This window comes from Dasypus novemcinctus, chromosome 2 (assembly GCF_030445035.2).
Source record: "Dasypus novemcinctus isolate mDasNov1 chromosome 2, mDasNov1.1.hap2, whole genome shotgun sequence".
NCBI lineage: Eukaryota > Metazoa > Chordata > Mammalia > Cingulata > Dasypodidae > Dasypus > Dasypus novemcinctus.
Genome location: NC_080674.1, coordinates 78,043,582 through 78,067,076, shown reverse-complemented (window position 1 = coordinate 78,067,076; position 23,495 = coordinate 78,043,582). Strand labels below are relative to the sequence as shown.

Below are 23,495 nucleotides of genomic sequence, written 5' to 3'. Positions count from 1 at the left end.
TTTTTGATGTTATAATATTGTTTTTATTGCATTTGAGGACATCTGCAATAATAAATATTATGTTTTGGAGGCCTTGGCTAGGTAATCCTTTTGCACTGGAAATCAGATTTCTCTGGCACAATTCCATCGCCAGCAATGGGATTTATCAAAACTACAAATGCCAGCACATTGAATATTTCAATACTGTACTTAGTTGTTCATACCTAAGTATCTCATTAGCTACGAAACAAACTAAATGTAAACGCTTTATAGTACAAATCAACAGATTCTTCATAGAAGAAAACAATAAAAGACTAATTTTCTACATGTCACCTGTTCATTAGTTCTTCAATAATATTACTTAGGTTATTTCAAGGATAATAAAATGTATGCACCACTACCCATGTTTTCTGAACATCATTTATCTAGGTTCTAAAGGGCATAAACAAGGGTGCATGTGGTCAGAACTGGGTTTCTTTTTGTTTGTTGTTTTATAAACTTTTGATGTTTCTTTTGCTCATGTTACAATAACAAATATATGGCAGCAAGGACAAATGTACACTTAAGTCATTAGTGGTTATGTGGATTTTGCTTAAATGGATATTGTAAATGACAAAACAACAAAGTCTATAAGCTCATCTGTGCCCTGTGAACTTTAGTCCACTCACAGAATAACTTGATTCAGTCACTATTTATTAGTTTAAAAAATGGTTTTTAGAAGCTGCAAAGTTTACCAAAATAACTAAACCACACATTATGTCATATTTCTGAATCCTGAGGGGGTAAATTATGACACAGTTCTTTTATGCCACCAACTCTTCTGGGAGGAAAGTTCTGTAATAAAACAAGAGTTTCCAAATTCTTTTTAAAAGCCTGCATTTCTGTTCTATGACTGATCTTCATTCTGTAGTTCCTTTTACCCAAGGCATGGTCCCTGGTGCATCTTTTTGAGGTTTAGTTTCTGGGAAATTTTCAGCAAATCTCTCTCGTGCTTTGTCCCAGTTCTTTTTGCTCTTGTTTTGAAGAAGGTGAACATCTTCAATTGAGGATGGTTTTCCTGTCCCCAAGCCTGCATGTGTTCGTCGAAGCTGAAGTTGGATCTGTTATCAAAAATTAAGCAGAGGACTTACTTTAGAGTCTAAACACATTGAAATCTGCTGTGCTCAACTTGGGTGACTATAAAGCTTTCTTAGAGACTGGTAAAACAAAAAAAGCTTGTCAAATGCATCAAAAACATACATGAGGGCACATATGTATGTAATTTAAACCTGTTTTTCCAAATTTTCCTGCCTGTCAATAAGCACAGCTGACTCTATAGAAAATGAAGTGCTCCTTAAATAGCAATCACCATATTTCATCGAAATGCTACAGAATGTCAAACCACTCTAACCCAAAGTAATGGCAATGGACATATTTAAACCTACTATCCTACCATAAGTTAATGAACAGTTATGTTAGACATTAAGCGTCATAAAGAAAACTTGACTGTTTATTTTTATAACAAGATAGGAGGATTTCTCATTATTTCAAGAACATTAAAAGCTACCAGTTACTGAATTATTGTACTGTACATTAGGTACCATACTAAGGGCTTTATCTTCACGACATTCTGAAAATCAGTTCTTACTATCCCCATTTTACATAAGAAAACTGAGGCCCAAACTTGCCCAAAGTCACACAGCTATTAAGTAATAGAGCACAAATTCTAACCTAGGTATAATTACAAAACTCATGCTCTTTCCATTGTACCCACAATGAAAATGAGAAATTGATATTATGTCTACCCTTATCCATCTTTATTTCTTTAGATATCAAGTAATTATCAGGAAACTTCTTTAATAATATTATTTTTTAAGGTTTTTGTGAAAGATGATTTGGACCGCCTATGAACATGGACTGTAGATTTAACCATTATTGTTTTCTAGACATTAATCTCTATATTGCTTGTTATGTGCTCTAATTCTTGAACGTAATACGGATTCTCCAGTAATACAGAACCTGCTTGTTTATAATAAACTAACACTATAATTGTTCCTGCAATGTTTAGTTACCAGACATTATACAGAAGTCATTATAACAATTAACAGATACAGAAGAACACCTGGCTCAGAAAACAGCTCTTATTATCCTAGCTTCAATGTAAAAAAATAAATGAAAGAAAACACACATCTTACCGGAGTTTTCATTCCTCCGCCATCCTTCCCTAGGCCCTCTCCTTTTTTCCAACCCATCTTCTCCAACATCTTCCGGCCTTTGTTGCTATCAGTAATTTCACTTTATGGAAATTTAAGATGACAGTTGATTTATAAAAGACCATTTAGGTAACATTTAAAATCATCAATTAAAAACAACTGGAACAATTCCTTTAGAAAGCTATTTGGCATTACTTTATAAAGTTGAAGACACACAAATGTTATAATCTAGAATTCTAGTCTTATGTATACACCGAACAGAAAAACATGTATATGTGCACCAAAAGACATATACAAGAATGTCCTTGCAACAATATTAGTGACAGCCACAGATCAGTTACAACCCAAATGTCCATCAATGGTAAAATTGATAAATGAATTCTGGTAATTTTTATGTAACAGAATATTATAAAGCAATAAAAATAAACTATACCTGACAAAATAATGCTGAACAAAAATAAATGCATAAAATAAAGACTGAATTTTCCTATTTAAAATTTTAAAAATAAGTGAAATAAATCTATTGCTGTTAGAAGTCAGAACAGTGGTTACCATTGGGGAGGAGAAAGAGATAGCTAAGCTATTAGGAGCTCAAGGAGGGTAGGCTCCTGGGTACTGATAATTTCTATTTCTTGATCAAGGTGGCCATTTTACAGTGTGTTAATTTTATGGTATATCATTGAGCTGGACACTTATGATTTGTGTACTTTTTAATTGATGTATATATATATTATACATCAATTAAAAAGTTAAAATAAAAACTCTCATTCACTATTTGCATTTTGTCCTACCCTTTTATAGATTCTGCTAATTTAAGGATATTTTAATTTTATGTCCCATTATATTGTCTTTCAGTTATACAAAATGTGTTAAAATAGCTTTTCAATAACAATAAACCAAGCAAGGTCAGAACTAATGTGTGTCACTTTTTATTTCTGCCTTCTAATTTAACTCTTAAGCCATCTTGATATACTCCAACAATAATTTCAAGAATATTAAAATCACCATGCTGCTTAGTGTTATGTACTGTAGAAGTCTGTATTTCATCATTTTGACCCTATTGCTTTGAAGATACACCACTATATCACATACCAGTAACAGAAAATTGCTGCTCTTTGTAATTGTAAAACTCCATCACCTTCAGAGATGTTAACATGTGAAAAAAAAAGTAGTACTAAGGGTAGAATCAGTGAAATATGACATTTAATCAAAACTTTATCATTAGTTATCAGTTCTACATAACAGATTTAAATTTTAACTAAACCCAGAATTTATATTCTGAGAAAGAAAAAAAAAGTAGCTAATATATAATTAAAAGCAAAAATAAGGTCAAATTATAGAGGCGTCAAAATCATATTTTTATGTTTATCAAGGCTACTATACATAGAGAAAAGAAGTGAATCAAAGAATAAGAAGAAAAATAATTATTTCAGGTCACCAAGAACAGAAGTACTTGAGTATAAAAATAATTAGAAAAAGTACCAGTCCAAACCAATTTCTTACTAGCCTAAGTTCTAAATAGCTAATATATAAAAGTATATTCATTCAATTGGCTGGCTAGAATGTTAGCTATGCATTTATGTACACGCATGTATATGTTCAACAAATTTCCAGGAAATAAAGGAATTCTGATTTTAGAGGACAGTGTTTCCATTTTGTTCTGAACTATCCTTTTAAAAGTACCTATCAGAATATATAACTTTGTAAGTTAGACTACCCTATGACTGTGGTTAGGATATACAGACTGATTGAAGCAATTATAATTCAATACTTACGAATGAACAGATGCAGGAGCATCGTCTCTTTGGAAAGTTCCTTCACTTCCAATCTGTTCCCTACGTTTTCCAGCTCTATCTTTATATTTTGGATTCTTCAATGCCTTTTCATCTTCATAATCTGTGTTCTTTATAAACAAAATATTCATTGAGGAAAAGAAAGTTGATAAATAAAAATGTAATTTCTGTACATTTGCCTTACTTAGCAAATATTATGGCTTCTATAAAGAACAAAATAAAAATAAGCTATGATATAAATCAAGATAATAATGTTACAGGATGTGATATTTTTGTTCTCTCCCCTTTAAAAGTTTTTATATGATTTCAGTTGTACCATAACATGAATAAAATTTTAAGAACATAATACTGTGAAAATACAGTATATTTTGATTTAATGCTATATGCTCATTTTCTCCTATGAACTACTATATTTAAAGAAATATATAGAACCCCAGGGGTTGGAAAAATAGCTATTTCCCTTTTTTCTTATGGAACTGAAAGTCCCAAAGGACCTAAAATAGTTTGTACTGCTTTTTGGAAGGGAAAATTTATAGAAAGTCTTTTAAAAATGAGGAAAAAAGCAAATAACTTTTATGGGCTATAATAGGATTTTTGCTTTGATATGGTTCCATTTATAAGACTGATGAGTCACTCAGAGATTCACTGAGCAAAAAATTTGCTAAACTCGATAGGAGTGTTGGAATACAAAGAAAAACTTATAATCCAGGATGGAAGTCACTTAGCATAATACACTATGACTGTTAAAACAACAAAGGCACATACAAACTGTAGCAGTGTCACAAAAGAAGAGGTAGTCAATTGAGCATGGGGCTTCAGAGAAGACTTCCCTTCCCCTTTTCTAATACTTGTTGATCTTTATGTAAAAATATGATATTCATCCAGAGATATGCTAGGGAGTGGTAGAGCAATTCAAGGAAAGTAGCACATTTTAATTTTGCTTTTAAACAGAGAAGAAAAATACAGAACTACCTACCCTGATCAGTTTTTCCATCAGAAGATGAATTTTTGAGAAAACATTTTATTGTATCCTTATATAGCTTCTATTTTCCTCCCAACTGGCCCACCTTGCCTTTTTTTTCTTTCTGATTTCTTTCCCTTATCATAGCAATACCAACAAATAATAGGATTTTGTAGGAAAATGTTATTTTAGCAGCACTCTTTTTTTTAAAACCAACATTTTCATGAAGTAGAAAAACCACTGGACAAATATACTTTAGATCTAGATTCTATGTCAAACTTTTTTTGTAGCTGAGTGGCCCTCAGTTTTAGTGTTTCAAATGTAAACTGGAAACAGTAATTACCTTCCCTCTCTACTCAAAGGACTAAGGGGTAACTTTTTAAAAAACAGCTTTGAGGTATAATGAACATACAATAAATTGTACATATTTAAATTGTAAAATTACAAAGTTCTGAGGTTTATACACACCTATGAAACCACCACCACAAAGTTTCTTTGTTTCTCTTTGTAATCCATCCTTCTTTACCCTCCCTGTGTATTCCTATTCCCTGTGTCTGGGCAAGTGGACATCAGTTTGGTTTCCTAGAATTTTATATAAATGGAAGTATATGGTATGTACTCTGCTTCTTTTACTTGGAATATTTTAAGACTCATTCAGGTTGTATCCTATATCAACAATTCATACCTTTTATTTTTTTAATGCTGAATAGTATTCCACTGTATGTAGATACCATAGTTTGTATATCCATCCATGTGAGACATCTGAATTTTTTCAAGTTTTGATTATTATAAAAACAGCTACTATAAACATTTGTTCCAAGTTTCTATATGAAAATAGGCTTTTACTTCTTCTTGGGTAAATACCTTAGTGTAGAACAGCTGAATTGAATGGCAGTATATGTTTAACTTTTTAAGAAGCTGCCAAACTGTTTTCCAAAGCAATTATACCATTCTATATTCCTACCAGCAGTGTATGAAGAGTTCCAGTTCCTCTACATCCCAGCCAACACCTGGTATGGTTAGTCTTCTTCAGTTTAGTTCTTCTAATATGGTGTGTAGTGGTACCTTACTGTGGTTTTAATTTGCATTTCCCTAATGACTAAAACTATTTTAACAGCTTTCCTTGTGTTTATTTGCTATCTGTGTATATTTTTTGGTGAAGTATCTATTCAAATCTTTTGTACCTTTTTAATTTTTTTGAGGAGGTATACTGGGAATTGAACCCAGGACCTTGTACATGGGAAGGAGGTACTCAACCACTGAGCTACAACAACTCCCTTTTCTTAATTTTTTTTTTAGGAGATACTGAGGATTGAACCCGGGACCTCATACATGCAAAGCAGGCACTCAATGACTGAGTTACACCTGCTCCGCTTTTTGTACATTTTAAAATTGGGTTGTCTGCTTTCTTACCATTGGGCTTCAAGAGTTCTTTATATAATCTAGATATATAAATCCTTTATAAGAGATATACGTTGCAAATGTATTTTCCAAGTCTATGACTGACATTGTCACTCACTTTAAGAGTGTCTTTGGAAGAGCAAAAGTTTTAAATTTTCATTAAGTCCTGTATATCAATTTGTTCTTTTATGGACTGTGCTTTTCATATTAGATATCTAAGAAATCTTTGCCTAACCTTCTTTAAAAAGTTTGCTTCTAGTTTTACATTTCTATCTATAACCCATTTTGAGTTCATTTTTATCAATGTTATGAAGTATGAATCATAGTTCCTTTTTAAATATATGGGTATACAATTGTTCCAGCACTATTTACTGAAGATCATCTTTTCTCCACCAAATTGCCTCTACACTTTTGTTAAAGATCAATTGTCCATATATATATATTTAGGGTCTATTTCTGGACTTACTGTTTCAATATACTTGTCTATCTTTATGTCAATACTACATTCTTAACTATGGCTTTAGAATAAGTCTTGAAATCATGGGATTAGTCTTCAATGGTATTGTTTTAATGCGAGATTTTGAAAACCAGAAATGACTATTCAAATGTAGGTGTCATCATTTTGCTACTCGACCTTCAAAAGCTGTTAGGTTATAAATCTCAGAATAGAGAATAATTAATGGAAGGTACATGTATCTCACAATCATACTAGGTAACTGGCTCTCTTTTTATATAGCAAGTGAACCTGGCATATCTGAAGACATTTTTACTCAAATCCAAACATGTAGTTTAACATATAGAACAATATTTAACATCCTTACCTGTAAACCATATTTGACTCGTATTTTCTTTAATTCTTTTCTTCTTTCCAACTCTTTTTCTTCCTTACTTAGTGTTGGACCAACTAAAAGGAAATAAGTGAGTCTGATTAAAAAACAAAACTAAATCCAATAGATTTTATAGAAAATTAATGCTAATGTCATTTTAATGGAAAAACAACTGATATTTTTATTTTAACTATATTTTCAAATAGAAAATTTATTTTTTTAAAAATCACTCTTTATAGTAATTATGTCACAATTACAATTTTGGAGGACATTTAGTGAACACTGCAATATTTCTTCAAAAGTTTACTAAACTGGATTGGCAAACAACAGGGCTAAAGAATAAATTTCCTGGTCAGAAAGTAACCTAATGTTATTTATCACTTAGTGAAATTACTACATAGAAAAATCAACTACAATCATAATCTACTAGAGCCTATGTCTCAAATTCCAAATGCTTGTCATTTATTAACCACATTTATAATATTCACTGACATATATTAATAAGCATATCTCAATATAGTATTAGATCAATTAGATATGGAACTGGTAGCTGACAGACTTTACTTCAAAACACTCAATGAATTAAAAAGAAAAGTTATACCCATTCTTAGCATTATGTTTCACGTACCAATAGATTCATCTTTCTTATCAAGGCGAAGGTGAGCTCTAACCTGCCCTGGTTCACAACCATCACAGGTATCACTGCCAGGGTGAATATGAAAGGATAACACAGTCTCTCCAATTTTCACTTCATCTCCATGCTCAAGTACATAAGGATCACATTTAGTTTTAGGCTAGAGTGGGAAAAAATTACAAAACAAATCCGAAACAATTACTTATGGCTATTTTACGTCTACTCTAAGTAATGTCTGATCATAACAAACAAATATTTGAAATGGTTCTCAGTGAGGTGGACATACATAAGTATAAGACACACATTCTTATAAAATTTGACAGTAACCCATGAAAAAGTTCTATTGTGTAGATGATGGCTGAACTGAGACTCTTCCAAGTTTTATCTTATCAAAACCCATCAATCTCCCTATCTCCCAATCTCCAATCCTATCAAATACCCAACCCTAGACTTCAATCTATTACCAATCATTATAGTCAAGAAGGAAATAATACTTACTTCCCTCTTTAACTCTCTTCTCTTGATAATTCAGTTTTGTTTCATTTTTTTATTCCTACAGACTAAGAATGAGGCCTAACTACTTCTCTCCCTCCCATTTATATACATATTTTTATTATGTGCCAAGCACTTTGCTATGTGCTAGGGATACAAGAGTTAACTGGACAAACGTAACCCCTGCTTTCAAGGAGTTTCTAGCAACATTTCCATTAAAGCAACATTTTTAAAAAAGGGGCCTAAAGTTGCTATTAGAATATTTACTCTGAATTGCTTCAAAATACATCTAAATCTAAAAATAAGGCATAGATTCATAATTAGAAGACAAAGCTAAAGTATCCAGCATAGACTTTTTCAGTCCTTTTTGGGAATTCCTTTCCAAGTAACAAATTTGGGCTTGAACTCTGATCCAAATCAAATACCTATAGGAACTATGGACTTCAAGGAATCAAAATTTCAGATGAGTTTTAAAATTTAAGTGCAGGTGATTATGGTTAATAGTATATAAAAATGCTCTTCTTTTATAAAGTGCTAAGAATATGATGATACACAGGTAAATTACAACTAATGTAACTTATGGATGATAGCAGTAATATTGTAATATTTTGCAGCAATGGCAAGAAAATATTTTTTCAATACTAAGGTAGAACAATGAGGGGCTTATGGGGATACGGGATTTTTCATTTTGGAGTGATGAAAACATTCTAAAATTGACTGAAATAATGACAGCCCAACTCTGTGATGAAAATGAGAGCCACTGAGTGTACAATTTGAAAGGACTGTACAAAGCATGAGACTGTATAACCCAGGGAATCCAGTGGTGGATGATGGACTGTGGTAAATAGGACAAATATGAGAATGTTTTCTCCTGAATGATAACATACACCTAATACTAACATAGGGTGATATAATAATAGTGTGGGTTGGGGGGGGGAATATACCAAATGTAAGATAAGGGCTATAGTAACAATATTTTGACAATGTTCTTTCACAGTTTCACAATAATGCTAAGTGTTGGTGGAGGGGAGATTGTATGGGGTCTATATGTATGATGATATGCATGTCTATAAATTCACAAATTCTACTACACATTTATTGCTATGTATGTTCAAGAATGAATGATATACTTCAATAAAATTTTATTTAAAAAAAAATGGTACAGGCAATTAACTACAATATATATACTCACCTGAAGAATCTGTTTCCCATTAACAACTGTACCATTTTGACTGCCTTGATCCACGAGGACATAACTTTGTAAGTCATGGTCAAAATAAATTTCTGCATGAAACTTAGAAAAAAATGAAATTAAGCCAATTATAAAATACTATACTTTTGTAAACCATGTAAAAGAATTTCTTTATGAGAGAATTCTTTTTTTTTAAAGATTTATTTATTTATTTTAATTTCCCCCCCTCCCCTGGTTGTCTGTTCTTGGTGTCTATTTGCTGTGTCTTGTTTCTTTGTCCGCTTCTGTTGTCGTTAGCGGCACGGGAAGTGTGGGCGGCGCCATTCCTGGGCAGGCTGCTCTTTCTTTTCACGCTGGGCGGCTTTCCTCATGGGCACACTCCTTGCGCGTGGGGCTCCCCCACGCGGGGGACACCCTTGCGTGGCACGGCACTCCTTGTGCGCATCAGCGCTGCGCATGGCCAGCTCCACACGGGTCAAGGAGGCCCGGGGTTTGAACCACGGACCTCCCATATGGTAGACGGACGCCCTAACCACTGGGCCAAAGTCCGTTTCCCATGAGAGAATTCTGTGATCTTTAGTTTCAGTTAATTTAACTTTTAATATTTTTAGTACTTTTTTTTCTGAATTAAAAAAAAACATATGCTCCTGGTAGAAATGTGGGTGTAATCTACAATTCCACCTATAACTACAATTAATTAATTAATTCCACCTATAACTACAATTACCTTGTCTACTTTTTAAATATAGTTGATATTACACTGTATATACAATTTAAAATTCTTTTTTCACCTAAAGTATTTGTCAATGTCATTGAAAATTTCTTAATTAAAAGGTGATTTGAAAAGTTCAAAGTCAACTTCTCAAAAGTTTGTCCAGCTCTTCAATACTCAGGACTGAACATTCCCTCCTTGTGGTTCCGTAGCATTTTGTTTATATTTTTATAATAATTAACATTATATGATGGATTACATAAGTGAATATCAAAGTCCTTCCTGAGAAAGGAGCTCATTTTTGTTTATCAGTACATAACACAGTGTTTCACATATATCAATACATATTTATTTGAATAAAGAGCTACTCAAATATTTAAAATTTTATAAGCAGCACACTGCTAGTGGGAAAGTAAAATGATAAAGTTGTTTTAGAAAACAATCTGGCAGTTTCTCAAAAGGTTAAGTAGAGTTACAACATGGGCTAATAACTGTACTCCTAGTAATATACTCGAGAGATGAAAACAAGTTCACACAAAAACTGGTACAAATGTTCATAACAGCACTATTCATATTAGTCAAAAGTGGAAACAACCCAAATGTCTGTCAGTTGATGAGTGGATCAACAAACTGTGATTCCAAACAATGGAATATTATTTGGCAATAAAAGGAAGTACTGATACATGCTGTAACATGGATGAACCTTGAATACATTATGCTACGTGAAGGAAGACAGTTATAAAGGACCACATATTATGAGATTCCATTTACATGAAATATCGAGAGTAGGCAAATCCATAGAGACTGAAGGTAGAGGTGGTTGCCTAGGGCTATGGGAGTTGGGAGGAAGTGAGGAATGTCTATGGCTACAAGGTTTCTTTTTGGAGTGATGAAAATATTCTAAAATTGATTGTGGTGATGGCTGCACAACTCTACATCTCTGTGAATACACTAAAAACCCGTAAACTACACTTTAAATGAGGAAACTGTATATGGTACATGACTATCTCAAACTCATAAAAATTTCTTAAGCATTAACTTAATATCAAATGTAACAAACGCACAAAATACAGTAAAAATATTGAAAACTCTGTATACCCATTACCCAGTTTTCACAAAAAAGAAAATAAATGATTATCCATTGGCATGTATTTCTGATCTATTTCCCTTCCTTCCTTTTCAGAGGTAATTAAAAAATCCCTAAATTTGGTATTTATTTAACTATCATGCATCTCTGTAAACTTTTACCACATATGTGTATATCTATAAACAATATGTAATTTTATTTTACATGGTTGTGAACTTGATGCAAATGGGAATCATACTGTAAGCACTTTTTACTGAGACATAATTTACATTGTAAAATCTAGAAGATCTTAAATGTACAGTTTGATGAGTTCTAACATGTATGCTTCTATATAATTATTTTTATTTTGCTTCTTTGGCTTAATATTTACTATGTTGTAAGGTTCATCCCATTGTAAACATCTGTAGTTGGTTCATTTTGCTTTTCATGTACTTTGTTCATTTTTTTCTGTTATTAGTATAACAACTATATCAAAGGATTTAAATAATTTCAAGTATTTTGATACTGCCAAACCCTATTTAAAAGAGGCTGTTCAAAAAAAGGCTCCCAGAAGTATTATTTACTAAATATGATGAATGAAAACTGACATCTGGGTATCATTTGTATTTCTTAGTTTATTAGAAAAATGGAGTGACTTTCATGTATTACCCATGGTACTTTATTGTGAATTGCCTATTTATGAACTTTGATCATTTACCTATTGGTGTTGCAGTAGGGTTTGAAACAACAAATCTGTAAGAGCTTTTGTAATATAAATATATTTCTGTCATATTTGTTTTGACTGTCCTTTAGCTTGCCTTTTAAATTCATTTTGTGACACAGAAAGAGCTTCAAACTTAAAAGTTTAAATTATCTTGTCTTTTGTGATTTGTTCCATGTTTCTAAACTTAGAATGTCTTCTCCTATCCAGTGGTTAAATATCTGTTTCTGTGTTATTTCCCCTAATAGTAACTTAAGGGTTTTTTGGTTGTTTTTTATTTTTTTTTACATTTAATTTTTCCCCATCTATTCAGATATGTGGATATATGCTGACAAATTAATTTCAAACAGCCAAAATTATCTACCTCACCAGTGGATATGTTAATTTAAAAGAAAGAAGAAACAAATGTCACTGAGAATCACTTATATTTTACATTGGAGGAAGAAAAGGACTTGTTATTCAAGTTACTGACTGGGGTTTTATTTGGGTTTTTGGTGGGGGTTTGAGGCAGTTCTCAAATCAAGGGCCATAGAAAGTAAAAAAGAAAGATAATTTAGACTTAAGATTATAAGGATTTCTTCCCACTCTGAATGAAAAATAAAAAGTGAAAGTAACTAGACTGCCAGCCTAATACTGGGAAACAAGTTTCATTCCAAAAAGAAAAAAAATCATGTAAAATACCCATCAGGTCCATATTATAGACCATTACATGAAAATTTAATGCAGATGACTGAAGTAAAGGAGAAGAAAAACAAAAAAAAGAAAAAGTTAACTGTGGCAGTTTGAGATTTTATGAATTCCCCAAAGAGAAAGATAATGTTGTAAACTAATCTATTCCTCTGGGTGTGATACCCTCTAATTGCACTCAATTCAGTAGAGGGAGCTTTAATTAGATTATTTGATAAGATTACTTTATGATTTTTTGATTGGACTACTGTCAGCTGAGTCCCCACCCCCTTGCTGGGTCTGATATAAATGGACTCACACAGGCAGACACAGGAAAAGGGGAACTGGCATATTTGATTCTACAATGTCAGAGAGGATGCTTAAACATGAAGTCCTCAAGAGGCCAGGCCCACAGAGCACCTCAAGAAGAGACGGTGAGCTAGGATGGGAAGAAAGACCTCCACAGAGATTCGCAGCCATCTTGCTGCACCATGTGGCAACATGTCAGGATCAACAGTAGCTGACTTTGGTGAGAAAGCATCTCTGATGATGCCTCGATTTGGGCTTTTCACAGCCTTGAGACTTATGCTTTTATCCCAAATGAATATCCTTTATAAAACAAACACCTCTCTTGTACTTTGCATTGGCAGCTCTTTGGCAAACTAAAACAACCACCATAAGAAGAGAGGGAAAAAAGCACACTAAACCTAGCATGGAAAAATAGAAATATGAAACATAAAGAATCTGAGAAGCGAAATCTTTTGTTTTCTTCTACTTTAATAACTTAAATTGTAAATATTCTTAATGTCTGTTTGTTTTGAAAATCCAACGAGTTTTCCCTCGGAAACTGCTAGAGGTTCAACTAGAGGCTCAACTAGGAAAACTTGTAGACAAGAAACTTGGGGAGTGGAAAATAGATTATTCTTGGGTTGAAACATACCCTGGACTCAAAGTAACCATCTACTAAAGTAGCCAACTGATAGCCAAAATTGGGTCTGACTCATTTGCGAACTGCCCATATAGTTAGCATATTTATTTCACTCAATAAATATCTGCTAAGTGGGTACTACTTCACATATAAAATTAAATTCAGTATTCTTAAATTCTGCTGTTGCTCCAAATTGTTAAAAAATAATTTAGTGTATCCAAATTGCTATGAGGAATTTTTATTTTCTCAAGCAGTAGAATAAAACAATCTTTATTGCTTTCTTTACCATTATGACATTGAATATCAACCATTCTATTCAATGAGGCAAAAAACTTTCTGCTAGAATGATGATTTTTAAAATTGAGCCTAGGGAGGATATATTTGAAAAACTAAAGAGCTTACCTTACTGACACCAACTTCAGGGATTCGGAGCGTATGTTCCATATCTTTTTCTCTGCAGAATTAAGTAAAGTGTCTTTAGTAATGTTTGGACCATATAAAGATGCAGCATTTACAAAGTGATATGGGATGAATTTTTTAAAAAGGATATTATTAAAATGTAAGTCACCATTATGGTAAATCTCCTAGTTATAGAAAACACAGTTTCCTTAATCCTACTCTAAATTTCCTATCTGAAAGGGTATTCCAGAATTACTTTTATTCTTTGGATTATCCATCCCAGGCTAATCAGCAACCATTGCGCATAAGATGTCCTTTGTACCAATTTCAATCAGTTTTCCAGATCTATTGATGAAATGTTTTTATTTCTATTAATACATGTAAAAAGGAGCATACTGTTCTCCAAGAATTTAAAATGAACGCATTGTACAGAATCTGAATTTAGGATACATTAGATTTTATTCTCTATTGAGAAAAAAAGAAATTATCTTATTTATGATTAAAATCTACCTCCCTACCAAGCAGATTAAGAATTACAAAGGAGGAAAAGAAAGTATATATTGCCAGTGCTGGATTTAAGTCAGTAATTTAAACCTGAAAAGGACAGAACAAAAGGTAAGAAAATGACAAAATCTCTGTGGAAGGTACTACCCAAAGTTTTACCTCTTTTCATAGACAGATTTCCATTTAGAACTGTGATGATTAGGCTAATGTGTCAACTCGGCCAGGTAATGGTGCCCAGTTGTTTGGTCAAGCAAGCACTGGGCTAACTAATACAAAGGCATTTCACAGACTTAAAGATCAGTGAATTGATTGCATATATGGCTAGTTTACATCTACAATCAACTAAGGAGACTGCCATCAGCAATGAGTGATGTCTCATCCAATCAGTCGTAGATCTTAAAAGGGGAAGTGATTTCAGCATTCAGTGAGATAATTCCCATCTCTACTTCAGACAGAGAGCATCTCCTGGGAACTCATCAAGGACCTTCACTGTAGCCTGACCTGCAGAATTTGGACTTGTGCATCCCCACAGTCATGTGAGACAATTTTATAAAGTCTCATACTATTTATACATATCTCCTGTTGGTTCAATTTCCCTGACTAATAAAGGGACTATGAGGAAATACCCTAGATTGAATTCCAAAAGCAACTGACAAAAGTGTCAACAGTATTGGGTGGGTATGGATGCCATTTTTTGCACATTCAACAACTATCACATGCATTTCACAGGTAAGCACTCAAGAAACTTACAGTTCACCGGAAGGATAAGACAAATAAATATACAAATAGCAAGTAAATATAGTAAACCATGTATTGGAAGATACAAGGACAGTATTTAAAGAATTCAGTGGAATAGGGAGAGTATATAAAAAAGAATAAAGCAGTGCCTACCACTCAACTAAGCACTTTATTAGGCAATGTGGTCTGCTTCCAACTATCAACTTCATGAATTAGATATTACTACCCCCGTATAAATGAGAAAATTAAGATTTGATTTCTGACTTGAAGTCTGAAATATCACAAAAAGGTGGCTCTGGAGCTAGGACTGAAAGGATGAGTACAAAGATAAGGAGGATTTTGCACACCCAGTGCTCAGCAAAGGGATTCTAGGCAGGAGAAATACTGAATATAGGTACAGGGGCGGTAAAGTATGGATTTGTTCAGGGAGCAGTAAATAGTACAATGTGGCCAAGCCTGAGGTTTACGTACTTCAGAGGCCGAGGCTGACAAACTATCACCTGTTTCTATAAATAAAGTTTTATTAGTACATAGCCACACCCATTCATTATGTATTGACTTATCTGGTCCTGTAAGAAGAAACTGGCTGGCCCCAAATATAGATGATAAAATCCTTGAATAAGGAATAAGGTGCTCAAACCAGAATTTGGAGAGCCTTGAATGCAGGACTAAAGTGGTCAGAAACCACACATCAGGCCGTAGAAATTCACTGACTGTCTTTAAATAGAAGACAAAGAGTTAAGGGTTATGCTTTCAGCAAGGAGAATCTGGTAGCAGTATGGGAGGTCAACAAATCAAAGAGAAATAAGGAAGGCCTGAACTAGGACGGTGGCAACAGGAATAGAGAGGAAGAATGAGATGGAAGAGAGGTTTCTGCAGGAAAATCAACAGTCTTGTGACTAGTTGTAGTAGTCATGAGAGGAAAGGAGGCAAGAATAAATGACAGGAGATGGCAAAAATATTTAACCATGAATTGCCAATTTTATTCAAAAGTAACAACTGCCTGCAGGACAAAATGCTGACTACAGGCTAATATGCAAAATCTATTATTAGTTATACCTTATTGGTCTGAAATTCAGCAGAGAGGTTGAAATTGAGATAAAATTTGTAAGTCCCCTTCACAGAGATAAAGATATATAGAAAACAGATGAGACACACAGATAAAGAAGGGAAACTGATCTAAAGTGGTCTTTCAAACTGAAGCTAGTAGTTTTCTATTGTAAAAAAAAAAAACGAAAATTAGGTATCATTCTTAACCTTGAAATACCCTTTAATGGTCCTATAGTACCTAAGAGATAAAAGCCAGATAGCAAAGAAAGCCGTTTTTATAATCCAGGCCCAACTCACCTTTTTAGCTTCAACTTCCAGTATTATTTTACATATACCCCAGATTCTAGTTACATGAAAGTATTCACAATTCCCTATGCATGCCTTTATCTCTGTGTCACTGTACCTTTACATACATTCCTCCTGCCTAGAAAAGTACAAGTTACCCTTCAGGACGCTGCTCCATTATCATCTCTTTATGCTTCCCAGTTACCTCTGCTCTCAAAAACCAAACCATGGGATGATTCCTCTTCAGTGAGCCCATGAGCACGCTATATATGCCTCCATTAAAGCAAGTTTACACAGAAATTATTTAACATCTTTTTTTCCCTTTTAGACTGTGCTTTCTGTGAGCAGAGATCTTGCCTTAGCCTTCTTATATTTTTAGGATATAGAACAATACTTAACATAGAATAGATGCTCAAGAAAACTTCCTGAATATAATATTAAACACTTTTACCTTCCAATTGTAGCAGGGTTTACAGCTGTAATGATAAAAAGTGATCCTGTTTGCAGTACTGGTGATCTAATTACAATTACTCTAATACACGGGGGCCAAATTTTTTCTTCATCTGCCAAAGAGAAAAGTGGGTGAACATTAATTCAAATGCTGTGAAAGGGGGGAAAATGTTTTGGGATAATTAGGAAGCATCCATAAAAGAAAACACAAAACTATATAGATCAAAAAAAATCTTAATTCTGACTAAAATAAACGTAAATTCTGCTACCTACACAATAATCTACACAATGAGTAAGGCTTAACACAATTATCACTTTAAAGTGGTTATCCTAATGGTATCCAACATATTCAGCATCAATCACAGCTATAAAATAATCACCTACTTTTTAAGGTCTTGGAATTTGAGAATGTCCCATACAATTTTATATTATTTTCTTGTTAGAAAAATCAAGTCCACCCTTTTAAAAAAAAGTGAGAGAATATGACAAAAAAATAAGCTCATATAATATGAAATCCTGTATTTTAAACATATGCCTTTATATACCCAAGTAAAAAATATTAGAGGTACCATAATACCTATGTAGCTGAACTCATGAAGAATACCTTTAAACGCAATCTGACATTACAGAGGAGCCTGTCCTGATCAAGATGGCAAAGTGAGATGCTCTAGGACTCTATCTCCAACCCACAGAAGCTTTGAACAACAGGCACAACTGGCACAAACATCTTCCTCAAAGCTCCAGAAAACAGTTAAAGGATTGCAGTCAGAGGGTGAGTGTTGCATCAGGAAAAAAGGAACTTTAAAACCAGATCTCCTGATGGCCTTACTGGCCTGTCCCCCATCCCCTCAGTGGCAAGAAGCCAGCTCCCACTCCCAGTGCAGGCCACTAGTCCCAGTTCCAAGGGAAGCAGTGCATCTTTGTGCACATACAAGGACAAATATTTATGGCAATCTGTCTGGGAGCAGCTTGATGGACTGAACTAGGACACATGTCACAGGCTTGCCATTCCAGAACATGCCCTGCACTTAGAGTCAGCTCACAGAGGTCTACAGAATGCTGTAGCTGAAGAGTCAAATCACAGCTGTTTGAGACAAAGGAGTACCACCATCCATGGAACATACAGTATAGCACCTAGGACTGTGAAGAAACATTGTTTTCTAAGGAAATGAGGACATTTGTATGTGTAAACAGGGGAATTGTTAGGACCACACAACATAGCCAGGACAAGATGCATGTGCAGAAAAATGCAGGGGATTCCCTAGTTTTGGCCTCAGGCTGTTCTCTAAGCTTATTAGAGAATTTAGCTAAACTCAGAAAGAGCATTCACAAAGGTCAATTTGCAAAGACTAGTAAAGGTGATTTTTTTTCTGCATTCTTTTTTTTGTTTGTTTGTTTGTTCTTAGCTCCAGGCATTCAAGGAAATCTTTGTCATAACATTAGCCAGATACAAGCTTAAGGAACACAGATATCACAGAGTCTAAATCCCAGTGATAAACATTAAATAAAACATGGACAAAGTAATAAAAGGCATTAGGAATACGATAGATGAACACAAAGAGAACATCAATAGAGAAAAGTCAGGAAAACAAACCAAACTGAGCTGGAGACCACAGTAAGAGAAATTAAAAATTCCCTAGAGGGGTTCAACAACAGCTTGAAGCTGGCAGAGAAAGAAGTCAGTGAACCTAGAGATAAGACCATTGAAATCATCCAGTTTGAGAAGCAGAATGAAGAATGAACGAAGAAAAGTGAACAAAGCCTGAGGAACCTATGGAATACCAGCAAGCATACAACATACACATTATGTGTGTGGGGGAGGTTCAGAAGGAGAAAAGAGAGACGGGGGGAAAGGGAAAGAGAACGTTAGAAGAGATAATGAAAGACATGAATATGCAAATAAAACAACAAACTCCAAACAAGATAAGTCCAACTGGATGCATGTTATAGCATATAATAATCACACTGTCACAAAAAGAGAGAATTCTGAAAACTGCAAGAGAGAAGTACCATGTCACGTTTAGGGGAGCCTCAGTAAGATTAAGGGTCAATTTCTCATCTGAAACCAAGGAGATAAGAAGGCAGTTAGATGACACAATTAAAGAACTGAAAGCAAAATAAAAGTCCCTCAAGACTTCTATATCCAACAAGTCTGTCTTTCAAAACTGGGGGCATTTCTTCCGTGGCAGCCATTGAAGGTCAGCAGTCATGGTTCTGCACTACCCATTTGGCTGTAGGCTTCAAAAAGGGCAATAAAGTGACCAAGAACGTGAGCAAGCCAAGGCACAGTCACTGCCATGGGTGCCACACCAAGCACACCAAGTTTGTGCAGGACATGACCTGAGAGATGTGCAGCTTCACCCTTAAAAGTAGCACCCCATGGAGCTGTTCGAGGTTTCCAAGGAAATAGGAAGGGATGGCCCAGGCAAAGGACAAGATTAAAGCATCAGGGAAACGGACTTGGCCCAGTGGTTAGGGCATCCATCTACCACATGGGAGGTCCGCGGTTCAAACCCCGGGCCTCCTTGACCCGTGTGCAGCTGGCCCATGCGCAGTGCTGATGCGCGCAAGGAGTGCTCTGCCATGCAGGGGTATCCCCCGCGTAGGGGAGCCCCACGCGCAAGGAGTGCGCCCTGTAAGGAGAGCCGCCCAGCGCGAAAGAAAGTGCAACCTGCCCAGGAATGGCGCTGCCCACACTTCCCGTGCAGCTGATGACAAAGAAAGGGACAAAGAAACAAGACAACAAGACGCAGCAAATAGACACAGAGAACAGACAACCGGGGTGGGGTGGGGGGGTAAGGGGGTGGGGTGGAATTAAATAAATAAATAAATCTTTAAAAAAAAAAAATTTAAGCATCAGAAACTCCACAAGGAGGCCCAGACCTGTGAGGTATTAAACACTTAAAAAAAGTGGTCCTAAATATGCTCAAAAAGCTAAAGGTTGGGAAGTGGACTTGGCCCAATGGATAGGGCGTCTGTCTACCATACGGGAGGTTCGCGGTTCAAATCCCGGGCCTCCTTGACCCATATGGAGCTGGTCCATGCACAGTGCTGATGAGAGCAAGGAGTGCCCTGCCATGCAGGGGTGTCCCCCATGTAGGGGAGCCCCAGTACTCCCTGTAAGGAGAGTTGCCCAGTGCGAAAGAAACTGCAGCCAACCCAAGAATGGCACCGCACACAGAGAGCTGACACAACAAGATGACGCAACAAAAAGAAACACAGATTCACAGTGCCGCTGATAAGGACAGAAACAGTCACAGAAGAACACACACAGCAGACAACTGGGGGGGGGGGCGGGGGGAGAGAACTTAAAAAAAAAAAGCTAAAGGTAAACATGGGGAAAGAACTAAAGGAAATCAGAAAAATAATATATGAACACAAAGATTATTATCACCAGAGAGTTGGAAATTATGAAAAGGAATCAAAGAGACCTGAATACCACAGTAACAGAAACTAAAAATTCCCAAAAGGTGTTTAATAGCAATTGAAGCTGGCAGAAAAAAGAACCAGTGAATGTGAAGCTAAGACAAATAAAATTATCCAATCAGAGGAGCAGAAAGAGGAAAGAATAAAGAAAAGTGAACAGAGCCTGAGGAACCTATGGGACAGCATCAAGTGTACAAATATATACATTATGGAGGTGGGGGAGTCTCAAAATGAGAAAAAAGAGAGAAAGGGAGAGAATATTAGAAGAAATAATGGCTGAAAACGTCCCAAATAAAATGAAAGATGTGAATATACATATCCAAGATGTTCAACAAACTCCAAACAGGATAAGCCCACACACCAAGACATATTATAATCAAACTGTTGAATGCCAAAGATAGAGAATTTTGAAAGCCACAAGAGAGAAACAATGTGTCACATACAAGAAAGCCTTAGGAAGAGTAAGTGCCAATTTCTCACTGGAAACCATACAGGCAAGAAAGCAATGGGGTGGCATATTTAAAGAGCCAAAAGAAAAAAAATTGCCAACCAAAACTCCTACATCCAATAAACGTCTTTGAAAATTGAGGGCAAAGATGAAGACATTCACAGATAAACAAAAGCTGAGGGAGTTCATCACCATGAGACAAGAAATGCTAAAGAGATTCCTGCTGGTTCAAAGAAAGAACACTAGACAATAGATGAAAGCTGCATAAAGAAATAAAGATCTGCAGTAAAGGTAACAACATAGGTAAATATAAATGCCAGTACTATTTATTTTTGGTTGGTAACTCCACTTTTTACTTCCTAAAGGATAAAAAAAGCATACAAATATATAGTATTTGTTGTTAATAGTAACAAAAAAGGCATCTATTCTCCCCTTGTCCCCCCATTACAAAAGTGGAGGATAAATATCTAACCCACTAAAACAGAAAATACGTATTTTAGGATTAGAACATAGGTAGCTTTTTTCATGGTCAACTGAATAAAATGAAATTTTCTTAAGGTATTAGTCATTTATTTTTAGTCTATTCTATAAAAAAGGACAATTTTTAATATCACTAAATTAATCCATTTAAAACTTCTAATTGGCTAATTTTTTACAGATATATTAGTCACTAATATTTTTAATTGTTTTGCTCTTACAATTACCAGGCTGCATCATTTACTTAAAACTAAATAATGATTATTTACTCACCACCTTCATCCTCAGTATCTTCTGGTGTTACATTGTCTTCACTTGTAATGTCTTCATCATAACTGTCCTCAGTCTGAGAGTCTGTAATTTCACCTTCTTCCGGCTCGCTATCAGTCTCTATGATTTTTTCATCTTTAAATGAAGTTAAATTATAGATGTTTTCTTTATGAGGAGATTCTACAGTGCTTCCACTAACTGGAATAGTGAACTTTGGGGGACTATTTTTATAATGAATATCTATTTTGGCTTTCTTTTTCACACTTGCAAAATCACCCTCATTGCAGTTTATATGCTCAACAATGGATGTTTTTTGATCTTCTGAATTCAAATCCTGGAAAGGTGAAGGTGGGAACAAAGAAGAATAATCCTAAACATCACATCACTATTTTATAATGTTCAATCCTTAATAGTAAAAAAAGGTTTAGAAAATAGAATGATGACAAAACATGCGTGTAGTTTTACAACACACTCACAAATTCTAGGATACTCTTCTCAATTAATCTTAGGACAATCCTAATGACTCACTTGGAAACAAAGAAGGCAAAAGAAATAACTGCATAATTTCTGAGATTAGGTCAGGAAATTCTTCTGCCTGGTTTTCTTGGAAAGCTTACACTGAAGGAGTCAGCCACTGAGTAAGAAGCCAGAATAATTACTTAATCAGTAACCAAGAAGAACTAGTGATCATTTTCTATTTAGTGTTTCATAGCTGCAATAAGCATATTACCAACACAGGATCAATGCTTGGGATGGGGAATGAATAGACCGCATGGTTTTCTAAAAATATACTTTAACATTTCTGAAAGAATATTAATATTTATAATACTAAGGTACTATTATTATAGTGAAATTGTACCTTATTAAATGGCACCTAATGGAATTAGTCAACACGCCCTAATACAGTAAGCAATTAAGTGACGTGAATACCAATGAAGCCTAGAAAAATATCTTTTAGAGACTAACTGCTAAAATAAAATACTATGGAGAGCAGATGTGGTTCAAGCAGTTGAGTACCCGCCTCCCACATGGGAGGTCCTGGGTTTGGTTTTTGATGCCTCCTGAAAATACAAAAACAAACAACAAGCAAAACAAACAATAAAACCAACTCAGGAAAGCTGATGTGGCTCAGTGGTTACATCCCAGCTTCCCACATACGAGATCCCGGGTTCAATCCCCAACCCCCAGTACCCCAAAAACAAAACAAAACAAAACAAAACCAACAACAACAACAAAAACTATTTATGTTTGATATAATCAGATTAAGATTGTATCTAAACCTTTGCTTTTATATTTCATGACCTGGACTTGCAATATTCTACAGAGTTTATGTTTTTCTATCCTCAAACACTTAAAATGGATTTTTGTTCAAAAGCAAAGTAAGAAAACTGCTATTTTAATTTGAATGCATACAGCTATCATATCTTTCACATCAAGACACCTGCACATTTTGAAAATCGAGATTATCAAAGTGTAAAGGAATAATTCTTTTATTCAGTAATTTTATTCAGTTTCATAAAGCTCATAGCCTCATTACTCTCACAGTATTCTGGGAAGGAGGAAACAATCATTATCTGTGTTTTACAGTAGATGAAACCAAACAGTAAAGTTGGAATAAGTTCTGTGACTACATCAAGTGAAAGCTAAGGTCTGTTGGATATGGTAAATGATTTAAATAACCTCTTAGTTTTGTGATGGGAATTATTCCCCCTACACCTTTATCTTATTAAATAAAAGCATTGAATATCTCTTTCAAAAAAAAGAACAAAAGCTTATGACTTCTAATTCAGACAAAACAGAGAGCCTTTCACACTTAGCATGATTATGACAACAAAAGCCAATTTCTAAAATACTAACGACAATAACAGGTATATATGTCTACAG

At 34.7% G+C, this 23,495-nt stretch overlaps 1 protein-coding gene across 1 annotated transcript in view; it reads right to left on the bottom strand.

Moving 5' to 3' along the window:
- AGGF1 (angiogenic factor with G-patch and FHA domains 1) overlaps nucleotides 1–23,495 on the bottom strand; it is a 58,469-nt gene continuing 34,974 nt past the window's right edge. Inside the window, exons 6-14 of the mRNA XM_004466553.3 lie at nucleotides 21,615–21,945; nucleotides 16,992–17,103; nucleotides 13,967–14,018; nucleotides 9,472–9,573; nucleotides 7,782–7,947; nucleotides 7,148–7,230; nucleotides 3,947–4,074; nucleotides 2,154–2,253; nucleotides 1–1,079 (exon numbers count right to left, since the gene is read on the bottom strand). Of these exons, the coding sequence (XP_004466610.1) occupies nucleotides 879–1,079; nucleotides 2,154–2,253; nucleotides 3,947–4,074; nucleotides 7,148–7,230; nucleotides 7,782–7,947; nucleotides 9,472–9,573; nucleotides 13,967–14,018; nucleotides 16,992–17,103; nucleotides 21,615–21,945 (1,275 nt within the window). The 3' untranslated portion in view covers nucleotides 1–878. The remainder of the gene's footprint in view (nucleotides 1,080–2,153; nucleotides 2,254–3,946; nucleotides 4,075–7,147; nucleotides 7,231–7,781; nucleotides 7,948–9,471; nucleotides 9,574–13,966; nucleotides 14,019–16,991; nucleotides 17,104–21,614; nucleotides 21,946–23,495) is intronic.